This window comes from Mirounga angustirostris, unplaced genomic scaffold, assembly GCF_029215605.1.
Source record: "Mirounga angustirostris isolate CCGP_5_RB_7025 unplaced genomic scaffold, mMirAng1.0.hap1 SCAF_10, whole genome shotgun sequence".
Classification (NCBI taxonomy): domain Eukaryota; kingdom Metazoa; phylum Chordata; class Mammalia; order Carnivora; family Phocidae; genus Mirounga; species Mirounga angustirostris.
In genome coordinates this window covers 96607011-96631592 of record NW_026991718.1, presented here as the reverse complement: position 1 = coordinate 96631592, position 24582 = coordinate 96607011, and the positions used below count along the sequence as shown (strand labels likewise).

The following is a 24582-nucleotide window of genomic DNA, read 5'->3' as shown; positions in this document are numbered from 1 at the left end:
CCCTGGCTTAAAATTTGTGCTGTAATTGATTTGCCCTTGAGCAGTACTTCTCAAAATTTCATGTTCTTCCAAATCACTTTTGTAGCTTATTAAACTGATCTAGCAGGCCTGGAGGAGAGGGGTGGGTTTTTTTTTTTTTCTTAAGATTTTATTTATCCATTTGAGAGAGAGAAAATAGAGAGAGAGAGAGCATGAGAGGTGGGAGGGTGAGAGGGAGAAGCAGACTCCCTGCTGAGCAGGGAGCCCAATGCAGACTCCATCCTGGGACTCCAGGATCGTGACCCGAGCTGAAGGCAGTCGCCTAACCAACTGAGCCACCTGGGAGCCCTGAGGGGTGGGGTTTGAGAGACTTTATAAAGTGATGCTGAATGTGCTGATCTGGGGACCATGCTTTGGTGGCAAAACCCCGGAGTCTTTGCCCTGATAACTTAGTCGGTGAGTCTTGATTTTGGGGTGTTATGAACCTCTTTTGAAACTTGATAAAACCTAAGGGCTTTCCCCAGGAAAAACAAAATTAAAACAAAAATGTGCATATATACACCTAAGCATACAACTTCAGGGAGGCCATGCATTCATTCAATGAATACTCATTTTTCCTTTTTTTTTTTTTTTTTAAGATTTTATTTATTTGCCAAAGAAAGAGACAGCGAGAGAGGGAACTGAAACAGGGGGAGTGGGAGAGGGAGAAGCAGGCTTCCCGTGGAGCAGGGAGCCCAATGCGGGGCTCCATCCCAGGACCCCAGGATCATGACCCGAGCAAGAAGGCAGACGCTTAACGACTAAGCCACCCAGGCGCCCCAAATACCCATTTTTCTGGGTGCTAACGATAGAGCAAAAGGCAAGATTGACAAGGTCCCCACCTCCTGGAGCTTTCATTGTGGTGTCTGGGGACAAATCGCTACCACGTAAATAAAGAAGGCCTGTCGGGTAGTGATAAGTGATGAGGCAGTGTACCACGAACACACAATGGATGGATTGAGTTGGAGGAGTGCAAGAATGACTTTGTGAAACCAGTTTTCTGTCTGTCTGGGGAGACATCTTGTCCAGAGACCTGAGGGCCAGTCTATGGAACTAAAGCTTCCCCAGCAATCAGCTCCAGAGGGCCTGAAGTAGAAATGAGCCTCACAGTTTCATAAGACAGATCAGCTGGTATGGCAGGTGCAGAGTGAGTGAGGGAGAGAGTGACAGGAGGTGACTTCAGAGGGGCAGAGGGGCCAGATCATGCAGGGCCTTGTAGGTCACAGCAAGGAGGCTGCTTCTACCCCATCCACTGCCCAAGCCTATTTTTACAACTTAAAGGAGCCACGGCCTCCATTTTAAGAACTGCAGATCGAGAACTAATTTAGGAACAAAACCAGAAAAATGTCATTTGGAGATTAAAGGCGCAGAGAATACACCTGAAAATCCAGATTGAAGGAGGTGAGCCTGCTCAGGACAGAGCCCTTCTCCGGACCCCCAGTATCCACAGGTCTGGAGCCTGCCTCCAGGGACAACTGCTCGCTGAGTAATAATAAGTTTAAGTTCCAATCTGCAAGCAAAATGTTAGTTTCCATCCTGTCTCCGCCCACTGCAGAATGCTAGGACATCCCAGGCCTGCCCGGGGACGCACTCAGATGGCTTGACATCTCTTTTCTTTACTTCTCCACCTTCCAATAGCCAATAATGGCTTGGTGTGAGCACCGGCCTTAGCTTGCTAAGTTGTTGTGATGGCTCGGTTGTGGCTTTATTCCACATTTCACTCTGCTCCAGGGGAAGGGGGGGCTTGGATGGTGTTGCAATCCCCGTTTCTGTTAAGTGCCTCTTAAGTGGCAATTGTCTTTTAGCTCTCCTGTGTTGAGGGCTGGCTTGAGACCATCACAGTCTGTAAAAGAGCTGCCTGATCAGGATTAAGATTTAATCAATGCTTTAGTTTTCCCAGAGACCCAAGAGACCCCTAGATTATAAGGAAGGAAAAATGCACTGGCAGCCTGCTTTCGGAAATGATTTCCAATTCATATTTTCCTTGAAGTGAAACAGGAAATGAGGAATTTAAAATCTCAATTCTGGGGCAGCTGGGTGGCTCAGTCGGTTGGGCGTCTGCCTTTGGCTCAGGTCAAGATCTCAGGGTCCTGGGATGGAGTCCCGCATCGACTCCCTTGCTCCGTGGGGAGCCTGCTTCTCCCTCTCTCTCTGCCTCTCTCCCTTCTTGTGCTCTCTCTGCCTCTCTCTCCCTCAAATGAATAAATTAAAAAAACCTTAAAAAAAAAAAAGGTGGGGGGCGCCTGGGTGGCTCAGTTGGTTAAGCGACTGCCTTCGGCTCAGGTCATGATCCTGGAGTCCCGGGATCGAGTCCCACATCGGGCTCCCTGCTCGGCAGGGAGTCTGCTTCTCCCTCTGACCGTCCTCCCTCTCATGCTCTCTGTCTCTCATTCTCTCTCTCTCAGATAAATAAAATCTTAAAAAAAAAAAAGGTGGTTCTGGCCTTTGCTGGACTGTAGGGGCTGTAGTTTCTTTATCTATAATGGAGATATTGAATTAAAGAAGCTTCCACATCTGGGCCAGCTCTTTAAAATATTGTCCTCTGAAAATAACACACTCCACCCCCAAATAAAACCTTTTTTAAAAATAATACTATAAGTATATTTTGCTTTGCCAGTTTATCCCCAGTTTTGTACAAAATTATTTTGTTAAGTTGAATGCTTGTCCCTCATCTTGTGAGGTGACTGCCTGTTGGAGGGAGGGAGGAGGAGGTTCTGCTCTGAAATCTCATCATCAGCCAAGTCGGACAGGGCATCCGGACAGGCACCTCTATTCTAGAAACAGTGGGGGGGGGGGCGGCGGTGTGAATTTTATGAAAGAGATACCAGCCCCAAACACTAGAAAAAGCAGCAACCTATTGTCTTGTCTCTCCTCATAGAAAGTAAATCCTTGGGGCCAGGGAATTTTTTTTATTCACTGCTGTATCCCTTGTGCCTGGAACAGTGCCTGGCACACAGTAGGTGCTCAGTAAATATTTGTTGAATAGATGGAGCTGCATATTGGCACTTCAACTTTGGTGATTTCTAGCAGTACTCCTCTTTCCGTGGGAAAGACTCCCAGAAGCAGGGAGAAGGACGGTAACAGGAACCTCTAGCTTTCTCCTGTCCCCCTCCAGGAGCATTTTGAGACTGAATTTCAAAAGTCCCAGAGAGGAAAAAAAGATTGTTCCATTCTTTCCAACTCACCTATGTCCCCCTTTCTGCATTGAAACAGTCTAGATCTGGTAACAGCTCATGTGTTACAAACTATGTCTGCCTCAGGACAGACACGACTCCCGAAAATCTTATCATGGATGATTTATAAACTTAAGCATCCTTGATTTATGTATTCTATAAATCCACATGTTTATTAATTGGATTTGTTTCAAGGAACATTATGTGTTCTAAGGATATAGATCTACATTTTCAGCAGATTCCTGTAGTCAGTACATCTCTGCTCCTAAGTGGAAAGAATAGGAAAATGGAGCCAAAAAACTGTTTCAAATGATTTAAAATTCTAGTTCTTTCCACAATGCCCTACTAGTTCAGTGTACCACGGCTAAAGTAGTTTTACCAATGGTGGACCGTTTGGATATCATTTGTGTATATATATAAAAGAAGACATCGAGTTTGAGTCTCTTTGGAAAACCAGATGCAAATTAGCCCCTGGAGCTCAGGAGCTGTTAGGAAAGCAGAGGAAGGAACGGTGGGCACCTTCCCATTGGCTGGGGGGACTCACCCAGATGTCTGGCTCCCACTATAAAGACAGGAACCACTGCAGTCAGTTCCCACTTCCAGTTAAAGGACGACAGCAAAACAGCAAAAAAAGGAAGATGGCCAGACTATTAATACTTTCCCTCCCAGGTCTTTTAGCCATATGTGCCGTGCACGGAATATTTATGGACAGACTGGCTTCCAGGAAGCTCTGTGCAGATGACGAGTGCATGTGTAAGGACATTTTTTATGCCTTTTTTTTTTCTAAGATTTTATTTATTTATTTGAGAGAGAGAGAGAGCATGAGAGCGGGGAGGGTCAGAGGGAGAAACAGACTCCCTGCCGAGCAGGGAGCCTGATGCGGGATTTGATCCTGTGACTCCAGGATCATGACCTGAGCGGAAGGCAGTTGCTTAACCAACTGAGCCACCCAGGAGCCCCTTTTTATGCCTTTCATTATCTTTCTATTATATAATTGAAAAAAAATGGGGCTCCTGGGTGGATCAGTCAGTTGAGCAGCTGCCTTCGGCTCGGGTCGTGATCCCAGAGTCCTGGGATCGAGCCGGACGTCTGGCTCCCTGCTCAGCGGGGAGCCTGCTTCTCCCTCTGCCTGCCGCTCCCCCTGCTTGTGCTCTCACTCTGTGAAAGAAAGAAAGAAGAAAGAAAGAAAGAAAGAAAGAAAGAAAGAGAGAGAGAGAGAGAGAGAGAAAGAAAGAAAGAAAGAAAGAAAGAAAGAAAGAAAGAAAGAAAGAAAGAAAGAAAAAGAAAGAAAGAAAGAAAGAAAGAAGAAAGAGGAAAAGGAAAAGGAAAAGGAAAAGAAAAAAAAATCCACTAACAGCAACTATCTAATTGGGCTTTAAGTGAATCTTCTCTAACGAGTATGTCGCTAGCACTGCTTGGTCTGTACATTCGGTGTCTTAACTACCGAGAATTCACTTGGTTGAGATTTTCAGCTTTCATACCTTGGCTATATTACTCGTCTTGAACTGAACATTCAGGAGCTGTAAACTGGGAGTTATTAGTCTCTCTGATTTCCTATTTCTGATATGTTTGGCCTTTTTACTGTTAGAAAATCCAGGAGACTAAATAATGTAGTCATTTCAATGTTTCTTTTCTTCCAGATACTATTTCTCTCTCCAGAGCTCAAGAAGATTACAATGCCCCGGACTGTAGGTTCATTAATGTTAAAAAAGGACAGCAGATTTACGTTTACTCAAAGTTGGTACAAGAAAACGGAGCTGGAGAATTTTGGGCTGGCAGTGTAAGATGAGATCCTTGCAAATATACACACATCTTGACATAGGTTGCTCTTAATTTTTTCTTTCTGACCTACCTCCAGTACATTTTAGTGTTTGAAACGAGCTCTCAAGAATAATGGAGAGGTTTAGATGCAAGTGCAGAAAATCACATGCATTTGCTTTTGTGGCATTTTGAAGAAACAAAGAAAATTTCATAACAAAACCACATGTAGGTTTATGTGATGTGTTGGCAAGAACTAGTCAACCACGTGGGGGGCTTGAACATCTTAAAGAGTTTGAAACTTACTCAAAAATGTTTGAACGGATTTGCCAAGGAAAAGGCATGCGTGTTGGCAGTCAGGCTCCGCTTCAATATTTTAAAGGAAATCAACACCCTCTTCAGTTGCAGAGAATCTGCTTTCTTCATTGAAAACCCGCAGGGGTGGGCCCTAGGGAGGGATGAAGCAGGGCTGATTTGCTGTCGTCATCTGCAGCCCCACAGACACCTTCTCAAGGAATGAAGAATTAAATCCTAAATTCACTCAAGTATCTGTGCACTCGAATATTTAACAACCAAGAAGGGCCAGTTCTTTAAAATAAAAGTATCTATTTAGTTTTTTAGAAACGCACCGACTTTGTTTATGGGTTCCAAAAAGATTTTGGGCGGCTCACAAGATTGCATAAAATAAAGAAATGCTCAGTGAGACCGGGAAGACCCGGCCACAGGAGAACAGAGACACACTTTCTGTGGGTTAACTCAGTTGCTGTGAGTGAGCTTCAAAGTTGGATCTGAGGCCCCCGGAACCCAGAGGGGAAAATGGAGTCATTGCAATTCTGTAATTCTCATTCACAGCAAATGTGATGCCAGGGGTTTTCTAGAAGTGGACTCCCAGCCGCAGCCCCCTGACTGTTACTCTTCTGGGCACTCAGGTCTATGGAGATGACCGTGAGGACGAGATGGGCACCCTGGGCTATTTCCCCAGCAGCTTGGTCGAGGAACAACAGGTGTACCAAGAAGCCACCAAGGAAGTCCCCACCACGGTAAGTGTCTCAGAGCGGGCCGGAGAAGGACCCAGATCCTGGGCTGATGCAGGCAGGTGTTAAAGATGCATCGTGTCACTTACAAGACGACCGGAGCAAACCCCCCTACTTGTAGCGGAGGCTTCCCCGAGACAGGGAGGTTTGCGAGAGCATTTACACCTACTCTCAATGTTGAAAGGTTACCGAACTTTCCCCACCCACCCCCTTTTGTTTTTAGATACAAGTTATCCTAGAAAGGAGTCCATGTCACAAAGAAAGAAATGAATATAGTACTCATGGACTCTTAACTGATGGTTACATTTATTTACTAAAACACTTGGGCTGGGAAAAAATCAGCACCTGTATTTAATCAAATCAAAACACTGGAAAAAAAAATCTTTGGATGCCTTATTTCTGTGGTAGATAGATTCTACTTATGTTTGAAAAAGAAATTATATTCTTTCCAGTGCCCTGGGGTCTTGCAAGCCCCAGAAGAGACATAAAAGATTCCCTTTGAGCTACTTGGCAGGGTGGTTGTTTTGAAGAGATTCTCCTGGAGCTAATTGCTACGTGAAATAACTTCAAAACATTGCCCAACCCACACAAACGGGACTTGCTTGTCATCGCTTCTGAGCACTGAGCTTGAATGTGTCAAATAACCACCAATTAAAAGTGTATTTGAGAACCTTCATTTTAAGTAGTTTTTGACTTAAAGTGATAATTATGTCATACTCTTTGGGGTTCAACCTTATTTTAAATCTAGATTTCCCTTTGATGACCTATAATTTTTAAATAAAGAAACTATATTTGTTTTCTGGCCCTTGTGTGCTCAGTTCAATCTTTTTTTTTTTTTCTCTAGGATATTGACTTCTTCTGTGAGTAAGAAATTAGACAAACCTGCAAGTAAAAAGGAAACACTAAAAACTAGGAGAAGCGAAATAAGAAAAAAATACGTGTCCCTAATTCCTGACTTTTGTTTCAAGGCTTTGTTATCCTTACAGGAGGGCTGGGCCTTGGTGGCCAGAGGTGGCACATGAAGGAGGGGTTTCCATTCAGTTTTCTGCTGGCCTGGTCTTCCCACCACCTGGGGGGGCAGGGCGACGTTTGGCTCAAGAGGGAGAATTGAAAGCAGAAATTCTATTTCAGCCTAGAGAATCCTCTCTTACACAAGAATGTATACAGAGAATGGCTCATTTTTATTATTTTTAAATTGTAATTCTTACCAGCTCTTTGGCTTCTTATACAAACTTGGTAGGTCACAGATCTTCCCTTTGGATATGCTGTTTTCTAATTATTTGTCTCACTGGCCATTTGGAGTGTTATAATATACCTAAAGGGGCTATATCCCCAAGGAGTATTCAAGGATTGTTGTTACTTTTAATATTGTTTGCCTTTGGGTGTGAAGCTGGTGGGAGTGGACGAGCTGTTTGGGCTTAGAGATATTTGGACTATACCTCTTTCTCTTAAAAAAAAAAATCACAAATTATTTCAATGGAATTTTATCTTCTAGTGATCAATTTATCGCTCCCCAAATTTTAAGTAAGTGTGTGTGTATGTAATAAGGGTGGAGCAGCTTATGAAATATTTGTAATGGGATAGTTTCCCCATCATATGTGCTGTCACTGCAAACATTTGAGCTTCAAGTCAAAAGACAGGGGGAAAAAGTCTGTGGGTTATTTCCCGACTTCTCTTTCAACGTTGAATTTCCTCTTCCTGTGCAAAGTCCCCCAGCCAAGGATGATGTGTGAATAAATCTGGTGAGGGGATTGGTGGTCCCAAAGGATATACAAGTGTCTCTACATTTGATTGGAAATTTGCTTTGATTGTGTATTCCTAGTATAATTCTTTTTATGTAGTCATGAGTCTTTGTTTACATGCAGTTAAAATGCCTGTACTTTGACAATTTCTGAATTAAAAATTGTTTTAAAACATTTTTCAACTGGGGTCATCGAAAGTCTGGAAAGCACTTGGAAATGGGGTTGGTTCCTCAGTTTCCTGTGGTCTGTTCATCCCACCGGCATGAAGAGGAGGGCATTTACGATAAGTCAGAGATGGGGACCCCAGGGTCATTTTTCCAGCTGTGTCCATTGTGATTTGGGGTGAATATATTTTTGCCAAATTCCCATGGGGTTCCATCATGTGAAATGGTACCCCCCAAAAGCCCCCCAAACCCAAACCCACTTACTGCATTCCATAAAATGTTTCAGGCCAATCTAGGGTGGTCAACACAATTTAAGGTAAGAGGCATTTATCCTCTGTTTCTCTCTGCCTCTCACTTGCTGGCTCCCCCATTCCAGGTACCCCATTATCCCTCAAGATACCCAGCATCCCCATGACACTCTCCTACTGCCAAAGCCCCCATCTGTCTGGCCTCATGCTTCCAGCCTCCCTCCCCAAGCATGGGGCTTCAGGCTGCGGTCCCTCCTGGCCACACCTGCCTTCCCTTCACCAGAACCAATCTCATCCGGGCTTTTGGGGTCACTGATTGGTTTCCATCTTCTGGGGGCCTAGCCGCATCAACAGAATGAAAGCACCTGCAGGGAGCTAGCCTTTCAGTAGGCAAAGGCCATCCCTGGCCCGGGGGCAGCGTGGGCCTCAGTTGGGTATGGGTTAAGAAGGCAGAACCCCAGGGCCCACCGCAGACTTTCTGAATCACAATCTGCATTTTCACAAGACCCCCAGATTCGAGGTTCATGGATGCATTGGAGGGAAAGAGAAACCTCCTTCTACCCTCCTCGGGTCTCTGGCTGGGCCTAAGAATTAAACTGACATAGACAGATCACCAGGAGAGAAGCGGGTGTGTTTAATTTCATATTTTTACGTGGTGATGGGAATCTTCAAAAGGAAAATGAAGACCCAGAGAAGCCACTAGAGCCATGTACTTATATACCTTTTTCGACAATGAGCAATAAAATGTGGGACGTGACAAGATAAAGTGGCTTGGGCGCGGGGCAGTAAATCGTGGGACAGTGACCAGGAAACGCACACGGAGAGCCGTGGAAGATAGGGGTGATTGCAGCAGCTTGTTTGCCCGGGTCCCTTCCAGCGCCGACTCCCAGGGCCTGGCCATAAAAGCGTCCTCTTCCCGGCGCACCGAGAGCACCTTCCTCGTGGGAAATTTTACGGCCTGTTTTTAGGTAGAAAGCAGGGAGGTCAGAGAGCCCTTCCTGCATCTGCGCTTTCTCTCCCCCCTTCAGCTCAAAATGATCAATATGCCGAAGCAGCATCTTTTGGGGTAGCGTGTTCTGAACCCCTTGGACATTAAAGGTTATGAGAAACACTCATTTTAGTTCTCTCCTTTCCTCTGACACAGAAAGAAATAAGTGAAAAAAGTGAGAGCACCTGGGAGATGAAGCAGCTTTGCCAAGGTTGAAAGGGCAGGATTTCCACATTCTGAAACCAGTATCCCCCCGTGTTGTGGGCACCGGCTTGGTGTCTATAGAACTCTACCTTCCAGAAAAGGGGGCCATAGGGTGGAGAAGTGAGAGTCTGGGGGGCAATGAGGCCACTTGGGGAATCTTCCTTCCTTCCCACTACGAGCAAGGGTATCTTCTACCTCTAAGAGATTCTCAGTCCCTGACGTTGTTGCTTTGCAACCTTGAGAGCTCCTGAGAAGTCTGAGACCAGGCCCTGGCCTGGGGAGACTGGGAAAGAGGAAGACCACTCCAGATGGGCAGGTGGCAATTTCCTGAAGCAAGGGACTTAACACGCAAGGCTTGTGGGCAGCTGCAAGATGAGTGAGGAGCCTCGACTGACCATTCCTGTCCAGCTCGAGGGTCAACTGGTGGCCACGTCCTCTCCATGACCTCACCCAACAGACATTAAAGAAAACAAAAAACCAGGGTGCCTGGGTGGCTCAGATGGTTAAGCATCTGCCTTCGGCTCAGGTCATGATCCCAGAGTCCTGGGATCGAGTCCCGCATCGGGCTCCCTGCTCCTTGGGAGCCTGCTTCTCCCTTTGCTTCTCCCTCTGCTTCTCTCTCTCTGTCTCTCATGAATAAACAAATAAAATTAAAAAAAAAAAAAAACAAAAAAACAAACAACTGGGCCTAGGGATCCCTGAGGGAACTCCAACTTGTAGGTTTCCTCTATACTCCCAAGTTGAGGCTGTGTGTGTGTGTGTGTGTGTGTGTATAGTGTTTAAATATTTCCATGTAGCTGTACTGTTTCCTTTTGGGAGAAAACTAAGGATTTCACCATCCCTTGTGTATATACAATGGAATATTCCTCAGCCATATAAGAGAATGAAATCTTGACATTTACAACCACATGGATGGAGTATTATGCTCAGTGAAATAAGTCAGTCGCATAAAGATGAATACCCTATGATTTAATTCATGTAGAATTTACAAAACAAAACAAAGAAAGAAAAAAAAGAGACAAAGCAAAAAACAGACTCTTTTTTTTTTTTATTCTTTTTTCAAAGAACAGACTCTTACCTATAGAGAAGAAACTGGTGGTTGCCAGAGGTGAGGCGGGTGGAGGGATGGGGGAAATAGGTGAAGGAGATCAAGAGTACACTCATCGTGATGAGCACTGAGTGATGTACAGAATTGTTGAATCACTATACTGTGCACTTGAAACTAATAAAAAAAAAAGAGTTTCCTCATCCTTGACCTCACAGAACATGGGAAACAATAAGGGCAGTGGATATGGGTAGTGCAGTCAAGTAGCTTTCAGAAGCCAATTTAGGGCAAATGGTGAGACTTTGCCTCGAGCAGAGCTATTCAAAGGGGTTACCAGTGCAAGACGAGAGAAGCACTGAAACCCATCCGAGGTGAGAACAGTCAGGGCATGGAAGACCCCGGCAGGCAATAAAATGAAATGAAATCTTGTTTAAGGGAACTGTGTAATTGGTGGCTCAGAGAAGTCGGGCAAGCACAGAGCCCAGGGCAGCATGGAAAAAGGTAGGCTGTCTATTTCTTTCAGTGCTGTTGTTCCCTATGTGTGCATGCTTGAATAAGGTTCTGACCTTGCTGGACCTCTGTTTCCTTGGCTATCAATGGGGTTCACAGCATCTTCCTTGCTGGGTTGTTGCGAGGCTTAAATATAATATAATATCAGGCCCCTAAGAGTGGGACCCCTAGGTGGTAGCTAGTATTATCTGACCCAAGAGGGCTGGAGAGAGAAAGGCCTTCCCTCAAGGAGCTGTGCTGTAATCAGCTAGATGCTTCACTGGTAAGAAATTGTAATTTCCCCTTCAGACCATCTGGTATTTCTACATCAAAGATATTTCCAGATTGCATACTTTTTTTGTGGTTTCATTTCTTAAAAAACAAAACAAAACAAAAAACCCCAAAACACCTGAAATTACCTGAAATAGTGTGGAGTGTATGAGTATAATTTTGATTGGAAGTCCCAGTTCTGGCCACTGCCCTTCATTAACACCAACATGTGAGGGTCATTTACGTCCCACTGAGGGCCCCCACACCTTGTAAGAATCAATATAGTAGGTTCTCTATATATTTGTTTATCTTTGAGACCTATGGCCAGATGGATGTTACTGTGTGAATTCATCATATTTAGGCTCAGCAAAGTTGGGTTGTCTCATGTGCATCTAGCCATCCTGGCAAGGGTGTAAATAACAACACCTCTTAGGAAAGCAGCCTTGGAAGGGGCGCGTGTCACCTTGGTTTTCCACAGCTTGATGGCACTTGCTCTGACCGCAGGGGTGAGTACTGTTCCTCTGCTCTCCTGATGCTGGAAGTTCACGTGTCTGGCCAGACATTTTGACCCTCATTCTGATGAGAGCCTTGTATGAGATCCAAAGCACATGGCTCCCGGAGGAGAGAAGGCCTGAGACTGAGGTACTGTGGCTTCTACACTTTCTCTAAAAAAGTATGCACGGGTGTGGAATGCATGCTAATGAGAAGTTTATCCCAAATAGATTGCTAGGGGAGTGATTTCTTTTATTTATTTATTTATTTATTATTTTTTTGGAGCAGGGGAGGGGCAGAGGGAGCGAGAGAGAGAATCTTGAGCAGGCTCCGCGTGCTGAGTGCGGAGCCCTGGGCGGGGCTCGATCTCACCACCCCGAGATCATGACCTGAGCCGAAATCAAGAATCGGTTGCCCAACCGGCTGAGCCACCCAGGGGCCCCAGAGTATGTGATTTCTTACTGGCTACACCTTTGTTATGTTAAATACTCCTACAATAAATACAAGTGATTTTTATAAATCCAAGTAATTTGAATGGGCTACATTTGGTGGGTTCCCCATGTTATGTCAAAGCCAGTGGAATAACCGTAACATGAATTGTTGTAGCCCTGAGACTCCTTGGGGCTCTTGCACGTCACATGGCCTGATGGCTCAGGCTTCTCTTGTTTGTGTGGCCATGTTCGTGTCACCGAAACTCTTGCCTCCTGTGTAACTCATCTACACGTGGGAATAAGAATGCCTTTGAGGATAAGAATAACTAACTTTGGGGGGTAATTATGAGGATTAAATTAAATGAGATGCAGTATGTAAAATCACCCAGCCCAGTACACAATACACAGTATACAGTGGGTGTATAATAAATGGTAGTAAAATTAACTTCAAAATGAGAGGTTTTTAAAGCATTTTTGAAACTTTTGAAGAACTTCAGTTCTTTTTTAAGTGAATCAAAAGTATATCTTTAGCATCTCTTCTTTCTAGAATACTTCTGTGTTTCCTCCCTGGCTTTCTTGAAGTTGTATGCAAGGCATACTGCAAATACTTAGCATGGATACACGAACACACGTGCACACGTACGCACACACAAAACTTGACAAATGCTGTATCTGATGTCTGGGATGGCACAGCTCCCCTGCCTTCATTATCAGGGGAATGTCTCTGGTGCTCTGTCAAAGAGACATTTAAGAAACACCTGGCAGGACAGAGCCCCAGCCCTCTCCGACTTCCAGCCCTTCCCTCCCACATCCTCCTCTATCCTCAGAGAATGTTGCAAATGGCAGCCGGCCATGGGATTCTCGGCGCTATCTGGTGCCCAGCCAACAGCGACTGACTTGACTGAAGATACACCTTCTGAGTGTTTGTGATGGGGACAAATGCTTGGGATGACTAATAAGTGGCCGGGGGTTGTTTTGAGTATTGCAGTCCTGCAGAAACTATGAACATTGCCCTAATTATCGAGTCTATAGATCTGGAAGACACCTCATTTTCAGAGTACAAGCTTTTGAATTCCCTTTCTTGGCCACTTCCCCAGAACAAACATCAGCAAATGGCAAGAAAGGGCAATTGAAGGCAGGGCTTTTTTTTTTTTTTTTAATTTAATTTATTTATTTATTTTTAATTTATTCATGAGAGACAGAGAGAGAGAGAGAGAGGGAGAGAGGCAGAAGGAGAAGCAGGCTCCCAAGGAGCAGGGAGCCCAATGCGGGGCCCGATCCCAGGACCCTGGGATCATGACCTGAGCGGAAGGCAGACGCTTAACCATCTGAGCCACCCAGGCGCCCCAAGGCAGGGCTTTGATTATTCCAGGAAAAGTGCTGGGAGCTCCTTCCTGCAAGTCAGGCACCATATTCCTGTTAATAGCAATTCTTTTTGTTAAAAGTCTTACCTCTTGTTCAAGAGGCAAGTCGTTGGGAATGCTACTTGTCCTTTCTGCAAACCTGTAAGAGAGGTAAATCAGAATCCCCAGCAGATACTAAGATTGGAAACCTCTCCTTTCCGTTCCCGACCATGAACTTCTAAGACCGTTTCCTTTTTTTTTTTTTTTAAAGATTTTATTTATTTATTTGACAGAGAGAGAGATAGCGAGAGCAGGAACACAGCAGGGGGAGTGGGAGAGGGAGAAGCAGGCTTCCTGCAGAGCAGGGAGCCCGATGCGGGGCTCGATCCCAGGACCCTGGGATCATGACCTGAGCCGAAGGCAGACGCTTAACGACTGAGCCACCCAGGCGCCCCTAAAACCGTTTCCTAACCAGGCCTAGCGAGGGTTTTCAGACTTGCTTTGGGGACATGGAGTAACTGGGATGATGGTTGGAATGTTGGTGGTGGAATAAGAAGTAACATTCCTGATGTTGGAATGTCAGGCCTCAAGTCGACTTGACCAGAAGCATCCAAGTTACTGGGGCCCTCGCCCCGTGCCCCAACTACTTTTGTGAAGACAGTGTGTGTGAAAAAGTTTTGAGTCACAGCTGACTTAGTTCACTGTTCGCAGTGTGACTAAATTCAGCAGCAGTTTTTTGTGCAGTCAAGTTTTAGAAAACCCCAGTGGATTTCATAAGCTTCGAAGAAAGATAAGTCAAGGTGGCGCTGCCTTTAGCATCCCCCACTCCTGACGCTAGATGAATGGCATTTACTGCTTCTCGTGTTTATTGGCTGAGGAGACGCTTGTGCCCTCACAGATCCGATTTAATACAGGGAAATATTAAGCGCCTTTGTGTAGTATTTAAACAAATCTCTGGAGGAAGTGGGTATTTCAGCTCCAAGTGGAGAGAAGAAATAAAAGCGAGCACCAGGAAGAAAAATCTCATTTCTTCAACAATCAGCCTCATCTATCTGAAATGGTGAGGGAAAAAAAAGTCAGAGAGAAATTACATAAGCTAATACTATTCCACGTTCTATCCTTGAAATACAATTTTGCGGACTGTAAAGGCCTTCCCCTGTTACAATGTCTGCATCACCGGCAAATACCATCATAGATCAGTAATTTAATCGGGAGAAAGGACATATCGATCTGCACGCTTTAGAGAATCCATCCTCTAACCCATTATTAACAAAGACAGAGAATGCTTCCCAAGCTGTGATTTAAATATTTTTCTAAGTGGAAATGACTTTTCTGTCACACGTGAGCAATTGTTTTAATCATTTCTTGGCCAAATGTGCGCTGCACTCAAGTGAGCATGTTTGAGAGGTGAAGATATGACCCACGGGTCCCTGCCTCTCATCTTTTCTTACCCTCCCTTCCCTTCTTCCTCTTTGCTTCAGCAGGGGAATTTATCCTGGCTAAAAGCTTCATTCAGTCCAGTTGGGAACGTTAATCCCTTTGAACAATTCTGCTTCAAGCTGCGGGGGTGGGGAGCCCATGTGGGCTTTGAGATTTCTACAGACCAAAGGCAGAAAGCCTGAAGTGTCAACCGTCCCTGGCTGCCCATCCACCCACCTGGCTGGACCCCCGTCACTCAGGAGTTCACAGTTCTTTCTTCTCTCCACACCCCCTTGTGGCAAAATGACTTAAGGCTCTCTTTTTTTTTTTCCTGCTCCTAGATCTTTCCCTGAGCCTTCTGTTACTACTAAAGCCACACGTAGATTAGCAGACAAAACTTGAGCTTTGACTCCCAGGGGCCTCAAGCAGACACACTGGTTTGGGCACCAGCCTCAGGTCATGAGGGACTGCAGGCAGAGATGGGAGAGTGGGTGGGCTGCATAGTCTAGCAATGCTGGTCTGTCCTGCAGGAGAAGGCGACTCGAGGTGAGATGTGTCCCCCAATCCCACTGTTACCTGAAGCAGGCAGATAAGAACCGATATTTCTGAGCACCACTTGAACACCAGTGTGTTGCCTGAGACTCTTGCATGAGACTCTGTCAGCGCACGCTGACATGAGGATTTGTGTAAAGTGATTTATGGAAGCGTGACTTCCAGGGAAACAGGTCAGGGAGAAGGGCAGCGAGGTAGGGAATGAGCTCAACAAGGGTGTAACCTCCAGCAAGGCCCGCAGTGTCCAGCTTCTGCCTGATCCCACCGGGGCCTCGAAGGGCAGTAGGGTACACCTCAGAGGTTGTCTGGACCCGTCAAGAAAGCTGAGCTATCTTCTGGCCCATCGTTGATTAAGGGTTGCGGTGGGGCGAATCCAGCCTCGGATTTCCTCCTTGATCAGCTTCCGTGGACCCTGAAACTTTTCTGATGTGCAAGGTAGCAGTAGTGGGGAACTTTGGTGGGACCAGGGTGACACCTAGTGGTGAGCTTTGGATCTGGCACTCAGAGAGACCTTTCCAAACTTGAGTCCGCAACCCCGGCGTGTGAGCGCACATACTTCTTAACATTCAGAATCCTCAGTGTCAGGGCCACCTCCTTGGGCCGACTCTCCAACCCCACACCTTCCTTCCAACACTCACAGTCTTAAAATCTGCTTGTCATATGCCATAGATAGGGGTAGTAATACACCTTTACTGCTGACCTTATAATAAATTCAACAGATCTGAAAATTCACACATTAGGGGAAGCTGACATTTCACTTTCAGACCCATTTCGTAGGTTTCTCTGCAGAGCTTATAGACCGTTTTGGTTGACTTAATTCATTTGAAGAGAAGCAGCAATAGCGCCTTGAGCTGGGAGAGCAGAAGCTCCTCTAGGAAACAACACAACCCCCAGCCGCCTCTAGGGGCACCATGGAGTGGCTGAAAGATAAAGAACTTGGTGTTCCAGATCACTCACAAAGCGTTAAGCAGGGATCTGCAGCTAGACCACCTGGCTTCAAGCTCACAAGCTGTCCATGACACCATGTAGAAATAGGAGTAAGAAAAAAAATTGGTTTCTACTTCTTCTAAGAGGGTGGTTATCTACCCGTGGTGATTTTGACCTCATACCCTTCCCATCTACGGAGGACATTTGGCAATGTCTAGAGACATTTATCACCACCCCCCCTTTGGGGGGTGGGTGGAGGGGCAGAGGGGGAGGGAGGGAGAGAGAGAGAGAGAATCTTAAGCAGGTTCCACACCCAGGACAGAGTCCAACGCGGGGTTCGATCTCACATCCCGGAGATCATGACTTGAGCTGAAATCAAGAGTCCGACGCTTAACGGACCGAGCCACCCAGGCACCCGAGACGGTTTTGACTGTTACAACTGGAGCAGGGTACACCACTGGCATCTAGTGGGTAGAGGCTAGTGATGCTGCTAAACATGCTCTCCTATCCAAGAGTGCCCCCAACCAAGAATGATCCAGACCTAAATGTCAGTAATGTCTAGGCGGAGAAAGCCTACTGTAAGGGGTGATATTAATCAGCAGGTGAATTTTGGATGAGTGACAAATGCTAGGAAGGCCTAAGCAATTATCTGGCTGTGTTTTGGTTTTCTTTTTCTTTTTAATCTTTAAAAAAAAAATTTTATTTTAAGTAATCTCTACCATCAATGTGGGGTTCAAACTCACAACCCAGCGATCAAGAGTTACATGCTCTATGGACTGAGCCAGCCAAGCACCCTATTTTCTGAATTGTAACGAACCATTAGACAGAGCTGGATTATCCTGACACATATACGCCACATCTTCTGGAGCTATGACAGCACAGAGAGAACCTCCATTTTGCAATCAGCTTGTTACAAATGAGCATCAGCAATTCCCTTTCTTCATAATTTGAAACACGGTCCTTTTGCTTCATGCTCTAGCTGTGCATGGCCTCCCTCCTGATGTAGCATTTCACCAAACACCCTTCATCAGCTCCAGAAAGGCTCAGGGCTAGTGAAGGGCTGACACATGATGGGGACTGAAGGCTATTTTGCATTTCTTCCTACAGCCCTTTCAGTCTCCTCTAGGAGATTGCTTAATTGCTTTTCAAACAGCTATCATGTCCTCCTAGCTTTACAGCTTCTTTCAGAAGATGATTACAATGTCCTATAATTTTTCAAGCAAAAATAGTGCTTCCTTACCCCTCAGTAATGTATGCACTGTCAATTTCAATAGCATCAGCTATCTTTACCCGACATGAATCTCTTTTCCCCTTTATTCCCTCCTTTGCTATTGTCATCTTGTTTAACCTTTTTTCAGAGAGCTTCCTAAGCACACAGATATATTTATGGAGTATCTTTACATTTGTGGATACAATTGAGGGGGAGAAGACTATATCACCCCAAAATGTACCACTTGGCATATCGATTATCTCAAATTAAAGTTACTTAAAAAAGGGCCAGTGCAAGAAGGACACTCTGACCCTCCTCTGTCCCCTGAAAGCAGGAAATAAATTCCCCATGTGAAGCATAGCTTTCCTGCACCTGGAGGGGAGGAGGCATACTGATCACCAGAAACAGAGCATTCAGCGGGGAAGTCTGCATAAACAAGGCTGGCTACCGCCTCACTAACTAGCTACATCAAACCCAAACCCCTTGGTTTTGTCAAATTTTCACAAATGGTTGTTTATTTGTCTAAAAGGCAAAAAGCTGCCAGCTTTGGTCACTTCTCTGAGTCCTACACCTCAATGAGTTCCTGTGTGTACAAAATTAAATCTGTTTTTCTTCTGTTAATCTGATTTACATCAATTCAGTTATTAGGCCAGCCAAAGAACCTAGAAGGTAAGGAGGACAATGTTTTCCTCCCCCACACCATTAAAATTTAAACGCGTGTGTTTAGCCTAATGTTGACATTTCTCATTCCTTGGAGCAAGAATTTACTTAAACATTAATAACTATACACGTAATGTACTTTTCAGTGCATACTGCAGTTCCGAGAAGGGGAGAAAGATGCTGTGCACTCATCTATTAGAACTGTGAGTTTGTTTAAAAGAGATATGTAATTGGAGACCTAAAGCCTAATTGGAAATGTGTTACTTTATCTCATACCTGAAGCCCAAAAGAATGTAGATTTTGGAAGGAAGTCTGAATTTAACCCCTGCTGCTAATGGCGGACAACCTTGAATGGGGCTTGTGTGATCTTCTTTTTTTTCTTTTTGAAGTTGCTAATGAATTTTTTTTAAAGGTTTTTTTATTTATTTGACAGAGAGAAAGACAGCCAGAGAGGGAACACAGGCAGGGGGTGTGGAGAGGGAGAAGCAGGCTTTCCGCTGAGCAGGGAGCCCAATGCGGGGCTCCATCCCAGGACCCTGGGATCATGACCTGAGCCGAAGGCAGATGCTTAACGACTGAGCCACCCAGGCGCCCTGAAGTTGCTAATGAATTTAAGTTTAAAAGAAAAAAAAATTCTTGCCCTTCTCTTCAAACGCTCCTGCCCTCATGTGACATAGTATTGCTTTTTTTTTTTTTTTTTGTCAATTCCATTTTTCAAAATGGACACTCTGAGCAACAGGAAGGTATACAATGGCTAAAATATACATGAGGGGTTGGAATTTGGGTTTGGGTGTTCCAGATCCCACATTCCCGAGGCTCCTGACCAGGAAAGGACACCCACAAGGTGAAAGAACCAAGTAGTTGTGAAATATCAGCTTACTTAACATTAGGCAAGCCTCAGAAGATGCCCCCATCTCCTGACTTAGGGCTTCTGGGGCACTGGCTGAAAGGAGAGTGTGGTTCAGATTGGCAGGTTTGCGTAAGGTTTCCTGGTTCCTGCTGCTCTGAGTCTTAGTCACCGGGGTCTGTGGCACAGGATGCAGCTAGCCATGAGACAAATAGCTGATCCCACTCCGGTGTAGATGGAGAACTTACCACAATAGAGAGAAAGAAGAGCAGATGCTCTTGACACCTGGTCCAAGACAATTTCATCTCTGCCTGATGGCCTTTATAGTCCCTGGAGTTTGCTCTCTCTCTTCTTTTCTTTCCTTTTCTTTTCTTTTTTCTTATTTATTTATTTGCCAGAGAGAGAGAGAGAGAACACAAGCAGGAGGACTGGCAGGCAGAGGGCGAAGCAGACTCTCCACTGAGCAGGGAGCCTGATGTGGGGCTCAAGGGATTATGACCTGAGCTGAAGGCAGACACTTAACGGACTGAGCCACCCAGGCATCTCTGCTCTCCCCTTTCAAGGCAGTCTGGAAGTGCCAGGGGATTAACACCTCCTGTGAGGAGCCCGTAGCCAATGACTGATGGGGGTTGGTGTATAATATATCAGCACCCCATCCTTGGAGGGGTTAACTCTTAGGTGCTTACAGTACACTGTCTCCCAGACATGCCAAGTGAACCTGAGTTCCACGTGCCCACAGGGGTGACGTTCTTGATAGAATCCCCTCTGTGCCTGTCTTGTCTTCCTCACCTCACTTTCCCAGGCCCCCACTCTGAACTCTGGAATCATCTCCCCAAGGAATTACTTCCACGAGTATCTTTGTTTCAGGCCTGTTGCTAAACCAAGACAAAACACATGTCCGGTCCTGTCCTGAGCAGGCAGGCCCCGTGTAGGGAAGCTGGATGCAGAGCACCAGGTGGGAAGAAGGCCTGGCATGCAGAGGTGAGCAGGGGACAGACAGAGCAGGGCTGTATGTCCAAGCCCAGTGGTCCCCATCCACTCTCAGAACGTGGCTCACTGAGTGTCCCGGAGTCTGACCCATACGATTTGTAATTCCTTCCTCACTGGGGAGGAGATGGTGGCAGGCACAGTGATACAAAGTTTGAGATTTCCCTCAGGTTCCCAGCCCAGCCCACCACTGAGAAGAAAAAGAAAAGCCCAAACAAAAAGATTCCCTTCTGGGCTTCTGGGTGGCTCAGTCAGTTAAGCATCTGCCTTCAGCTCAGGTCATGATCCCAGGGTCCTGGGATCGAGCCCCACATTGGGCTCCCTGCTCAGCGGGGAGCCTGCTTCTCCCTCTCCTGCTCCCCCTGCTTGTGCTCTCTCTCTCTCACTGCCAAATAAATTTAAAAAACCAAACAAACAAAACCAGATCTCCTTTGCTGCCTCTCAGGTTTATCCCTGGCTGTTCCCACGTCCCTGTGGCAAACATTCCAGGCTGCCCGTGCTCAGAACTCCCCGCAAGCTCACCTCCTGCGGAAGGATGGACTGTTATTCGCCTCTAGTTCATATTCAAAGCTGCTTATGCCATTCCCAGCCACCCCTCCTCGCTTTGGGATTCATCATGCTAGGACTTAACTATTCAAACAAAACAGTTCTTAAATTCTTCCACTTCCTGGTAGGAACACGACTCAGAGCTCCGAAAAACTTGTAGTGCAGCCTTTTGAGTGTATTTTATTAAAAGGTAAGATTATGCTCGAAGCAAAGGTTAGGCAAACATTTGCTGAACGCCTCGGTCCTCAACCGGCAGGGAACATTTCCTCAAGTCGGAAGCTGAGTAAAATGGCTGCCAGGTTAAGAAAGGTCTTTACTTAAAGGTCAAGCCAAAATGGGAAAGATAAAAACAGTTGGAAACAGGCTTTTTTTTTTTTTTTCTTTTTTTTTTTAAGGGAGACTGGTTCTAAGTGGGGATTTGTTTCTGCTTTCAAAGTATCAAAAGTTCATGGTTTTAGACACAATTATTCTCTGAAACAGATGTGTAATTGAAGAAGTGCAGCACTGACCTTCAGTGCGGGCTCAAATTTAAATGGGAGGAAAATTACAAAGTACGTGGGGGTGCCATCCTCCCCCTTTCCAGCATGACCCAACCAAGTGCTCTGCTCCTTCATGGAACCAGCTCCCCACATGCTCTGTCCAGATTGCTAGGCCCAGCGTCCCATTTCCCAAAGGGACAGGTAGATTGGGGACTAGAGTAGCTATTTTTTAATTTTTAATTTTAGAGAGTGAGAGTGAGCGAGTGTGAGCAGTGGGGAGAGGGACAGCGGGAGAGGGGCAGAGAGAACCTGAAGTGGGCTCCACGCTGACACGGGGCTCAATCTCACGACCCTGAGATCATGACGTGAGCCCAAATCAGGAGTCGGACGCTCAAAAGACAGAGCTACCCAGGCGTCCCTAGAGTAGCTATTCTTGAACGTGTTATGGGCCAGATACCTGACCTTGCATAGGCATAATTAGTACAGTGCCCTTCTGCCAGAGGGAGGGATTACAGAGTCTGGCAGGTTGCTGGGGAGAACACCCAGGTTTGGGAAGCTCCCCAATTTTCCTAAAGCCCCACATGCAGGAGATTTCCAGGCTCCAGGCCATGCATCCTTATTTCATAATCAGATGAATGAAGAAGTGGGGATGCCGTATGGTGCTCTCCCAAGCCTTGGCCATGCTCTCCCATAGCAACCACAGCACCTTTGCTCATCACTCGATCTAATCAAACCCTCTCAGAAATCCAGTGGATTCACTACGTGGTATAAAAATGACACTTCAATATACCTAGCTTTGAAAGATGGTTTTGCCTGTCCGAGATTTATGGCAGGCAGTTAGTTAACTTCTCCAAGATTCATTGGTTCTAGTTACATTTTTGAAAAACTGCTTTATTGGTTGGTAAATAGTCACAATGTCCCTTCACGGACACCCCTATCTCACAAGCTCCTCCTCTGGGATCACCAGGACCTCCCACAGTTACAAGGTTAATTAATGCCCAGAGCAGCATTTATCCTCAGGATTCTGGTCCATTCTGATGGGCTGGTGCCCATGCAATCTCAGTTGTATTAATCCAGTGGGACTTGGCTCTCTGCATTTCCCTTCTCCCTGAGATCTGCCTCTTCCACTTCTCACCACCTCAGAAGCTCTCTGATGGCTCAAACATATTTCAATATTTGTCCAGCTCTTCTGGCTGCTCTTGGTGAGAGTAATGTTGTTCAGTAAGCTAGTCTATCACTACTGCAAGTAGGTGCCATCTATGCACTTTTTATGTGAGACAGATAAATCACCATTTAAGGGGCGCCTGGGTGGCTCAGTTGTTAAGCGTCTGCCTTTGGCTCAGGTCATGTTCCCAGAGTCCTGGGATTGAGCCCCGCATCAGGCTCCCTGCTTGGTGGGAAGCCTGCTTCTCCCTCTCCCACTCCCTCTGCTTGTGTTCTCTCTCGGTGTGTCTCTCTCTGTCAAATAAATAAATAAAATCTTTTTTAAAAAAATCACCATTTAAGCTGCTGAGAGTTGGGTTACTTGCAGCTCAATGAATTCCTAACTGATAAGCTTGCTATTGCCAGGACCATGTCATGTGTGAGGCCCACGCTCAGTTATCCGAGTAACAACTTGGGCATGTGGTCTAAACGAATGAGACTAGAAGCTTGGCTTGATTAGAGGAGAGAACCATAAAGAGCAGAATCTTACTTCAGGGTAGTCTGAGAAGGATAATTTGAATTTCTTCATTTTGGAAAAAAAAAAAAAGAGAGAGAGAGATCCATAACATGTACTCAGAGGATCAAAGGGTTATTAGAGAGAAAACTTTGGAAACTGCTGAGTGGTAATATTTCTAACCCAAGTTAATAACTTGCTGGAAACCCAAGAGGAAGGCATTTCGTCTTAGCTTTGCCATTAAGCACAAAGCCGAAGCTCTCGGAACATGATTTATAGCACTCAGAGCTCTGTGGATTTCATTATAAAGTACTAAATAAAGCTTGGCACCTCTCAAGGTGTCCCATAGCCTGGGCTATGGAGAGATAAGGGGCTTTTGCCAAGGTCAGACCGTTGGCAGCTGGGAGCGCACGGATATGAGTTGGTTAAAGAAGAAACACAACACAACACACACACACACACACACACACACGATATGGGTAGTTGGTCGGAACACGGTCTGATCTCATGCCTGCTGTGGCAGATTATAATTTCCAAAGATGGTCCGCTCAACATGTTCTTCTTATAATGGACATAGGTCCTCTCCCATCAAGAGGTGTGTGTGGGGGGGTCTCTCTCCCCGACTCTGCACCTGCTGGGCCTGTGACCATGAGGGAGGGGGAGGTCATAAAGGGCAATGCAACTTTCGCTTGGCCCTCACAGGATCCTTGAGCTGGGGATTGTGCTGCCAGCCCCATGGGAAAGCCACCATCGATGTTCTGGCCGCAAACCTAGCCGACCGTCAGCACTGACCAGCTAACATCAGTATCATTAGCAGCAGACATGGGGGGAGGGAGGCTTCAGAGGATGCCAGCCGTGAGCCTTTGAGCGGCTCTGGTGGAGCCATGTGGTGCGGACATGAGCTGTCCCTACGCAGAACAACCCAAACTGCAGGTTCACTGGCAAAAACACTAAGTTTAGGAGTGTTTATTTTAAAACACTAAGTTTAGGAGTGGTTTGCCTGGCAGCAATTGCTAGTTCTCCTTCCCTGCCTCGGAGTCTACTGCTAACAAGAGTGGCTCAGATATCACTCACGACAGAGAACGTACCTGAAGGCACAGAGTCTACCAATGCATTAGCTGATCCAAGTGAGTACAAGAAGGCACAGCTCTGGGTCTTCAGAAAGCCTCAATCTGGCATGAGGCCTGACTCTGTGGGGATGATTGGCAGAAATACTGCCTGTGGTTCTGGCCCTGACCTTTAAATGGTCCTGGTTTTACTTTCCCTGTTGGTGGCTTTGTTGAGAAACAATTCAAGATAAAAGTCAAGGGATACTTGGCAAAGACCACCAATGGATTCCCCAAATCTGTTTTCTCCTTCTTCCTTTAGGAGCAAGTTCCTGAATTTGAGCAGCTCATAGACCACTCAGAATAAAGATTCCCGCCGCAGGTGCATGCGATGTGCCACGCCACGCCTCCGTGGTCCAGCCAGTCTTGCTGCAGCTGTGGACATGGGTCCGTGCACTGGTCTTCTTAATTGTTTTCTCCTCTCTGCCATATTCATTTTTCTCCGCTTCTTTCTTAACGGAAAGAAAAATGCATGTAACCTAAAATTCACCATCTTAACCATTTTGAAGTGTATAATTTAGAGGCATTTAGCACATTCACAATGTTGTGCAATTGTAATTATGATCTAATTTTGGAGTGTATCACCCAAAAAGAATCCCTGTACCCCATTCTGTAGTTCCCCATTCTGCCCTGCCCCCAGCTTTTGGCAAACATGACTCTACTTTCTGTCTTTATGGGTTTGCCTATTCTGGACATTTTCTATCAGTGGAATTATGAAATATGTGGCTTTTTGTTGTCTGGATTTTTCACTTAGCATGATATTTTCAGAGTTTGTCCATGCTTTAGCATACAT

General features: G+C 45.8%; 1 protein-coding gene across 2 annotated transcripts; it reads left to right on the top strand.

Annotated features, from left to right (window-relative positions):
* Window positions 1–182: 182 nt before the first annotated feature.
* Window positions 183–24582, top strand: OTOR (otoraplin). Of its 2 annotated transcripts, XM_064572796.1 has the most exons (5): window positions 183–3944; window positions 4832–4971; window positions 5879–5989; window positions 6828–6843; window positions 24052–24582. In XM_064572796.1, coding segments are annotated over exons 1-5 (474 nt in total). In that variant the 5' UTR covers window positions 183–3739; the 3' UTR covers window positions 24054–24582. The 2 variants fall into 2 exon arrangements, with proteins under 2 accessions (XP_064428866.1, XP_045739772.2); XM_045883816.2 differs by lacking the exon at window positions 24052–24582 and having other exon boundaries at window positions 2284–3944; window positions 6828–8118.

Bases quoted from the DNA above. Each gene is read 5' to 3' on its own strand.
- OTOR (XM_045883816.2), top strand. From the start codon at position 3,740: ATGTCTGGCTCCCACTATAAAGACAGGAACCACTGCAGTCAGTTCCCA. The intron at 4,972-5,878 runs GTAAGATGAGAT...CTGGGCACTCAG, and splicing joins GAGAATTTTGGGCTGGCAGT to GTCTATGGAGATGACCGTGA. The intron at 5,990-6,827 runs GTAAGTGTCTCA...TTTTTTCTCTAG, and splicing joins CCAAGGAAGTCCCCACCACG to GATATTGACTTCTTCTGTGA.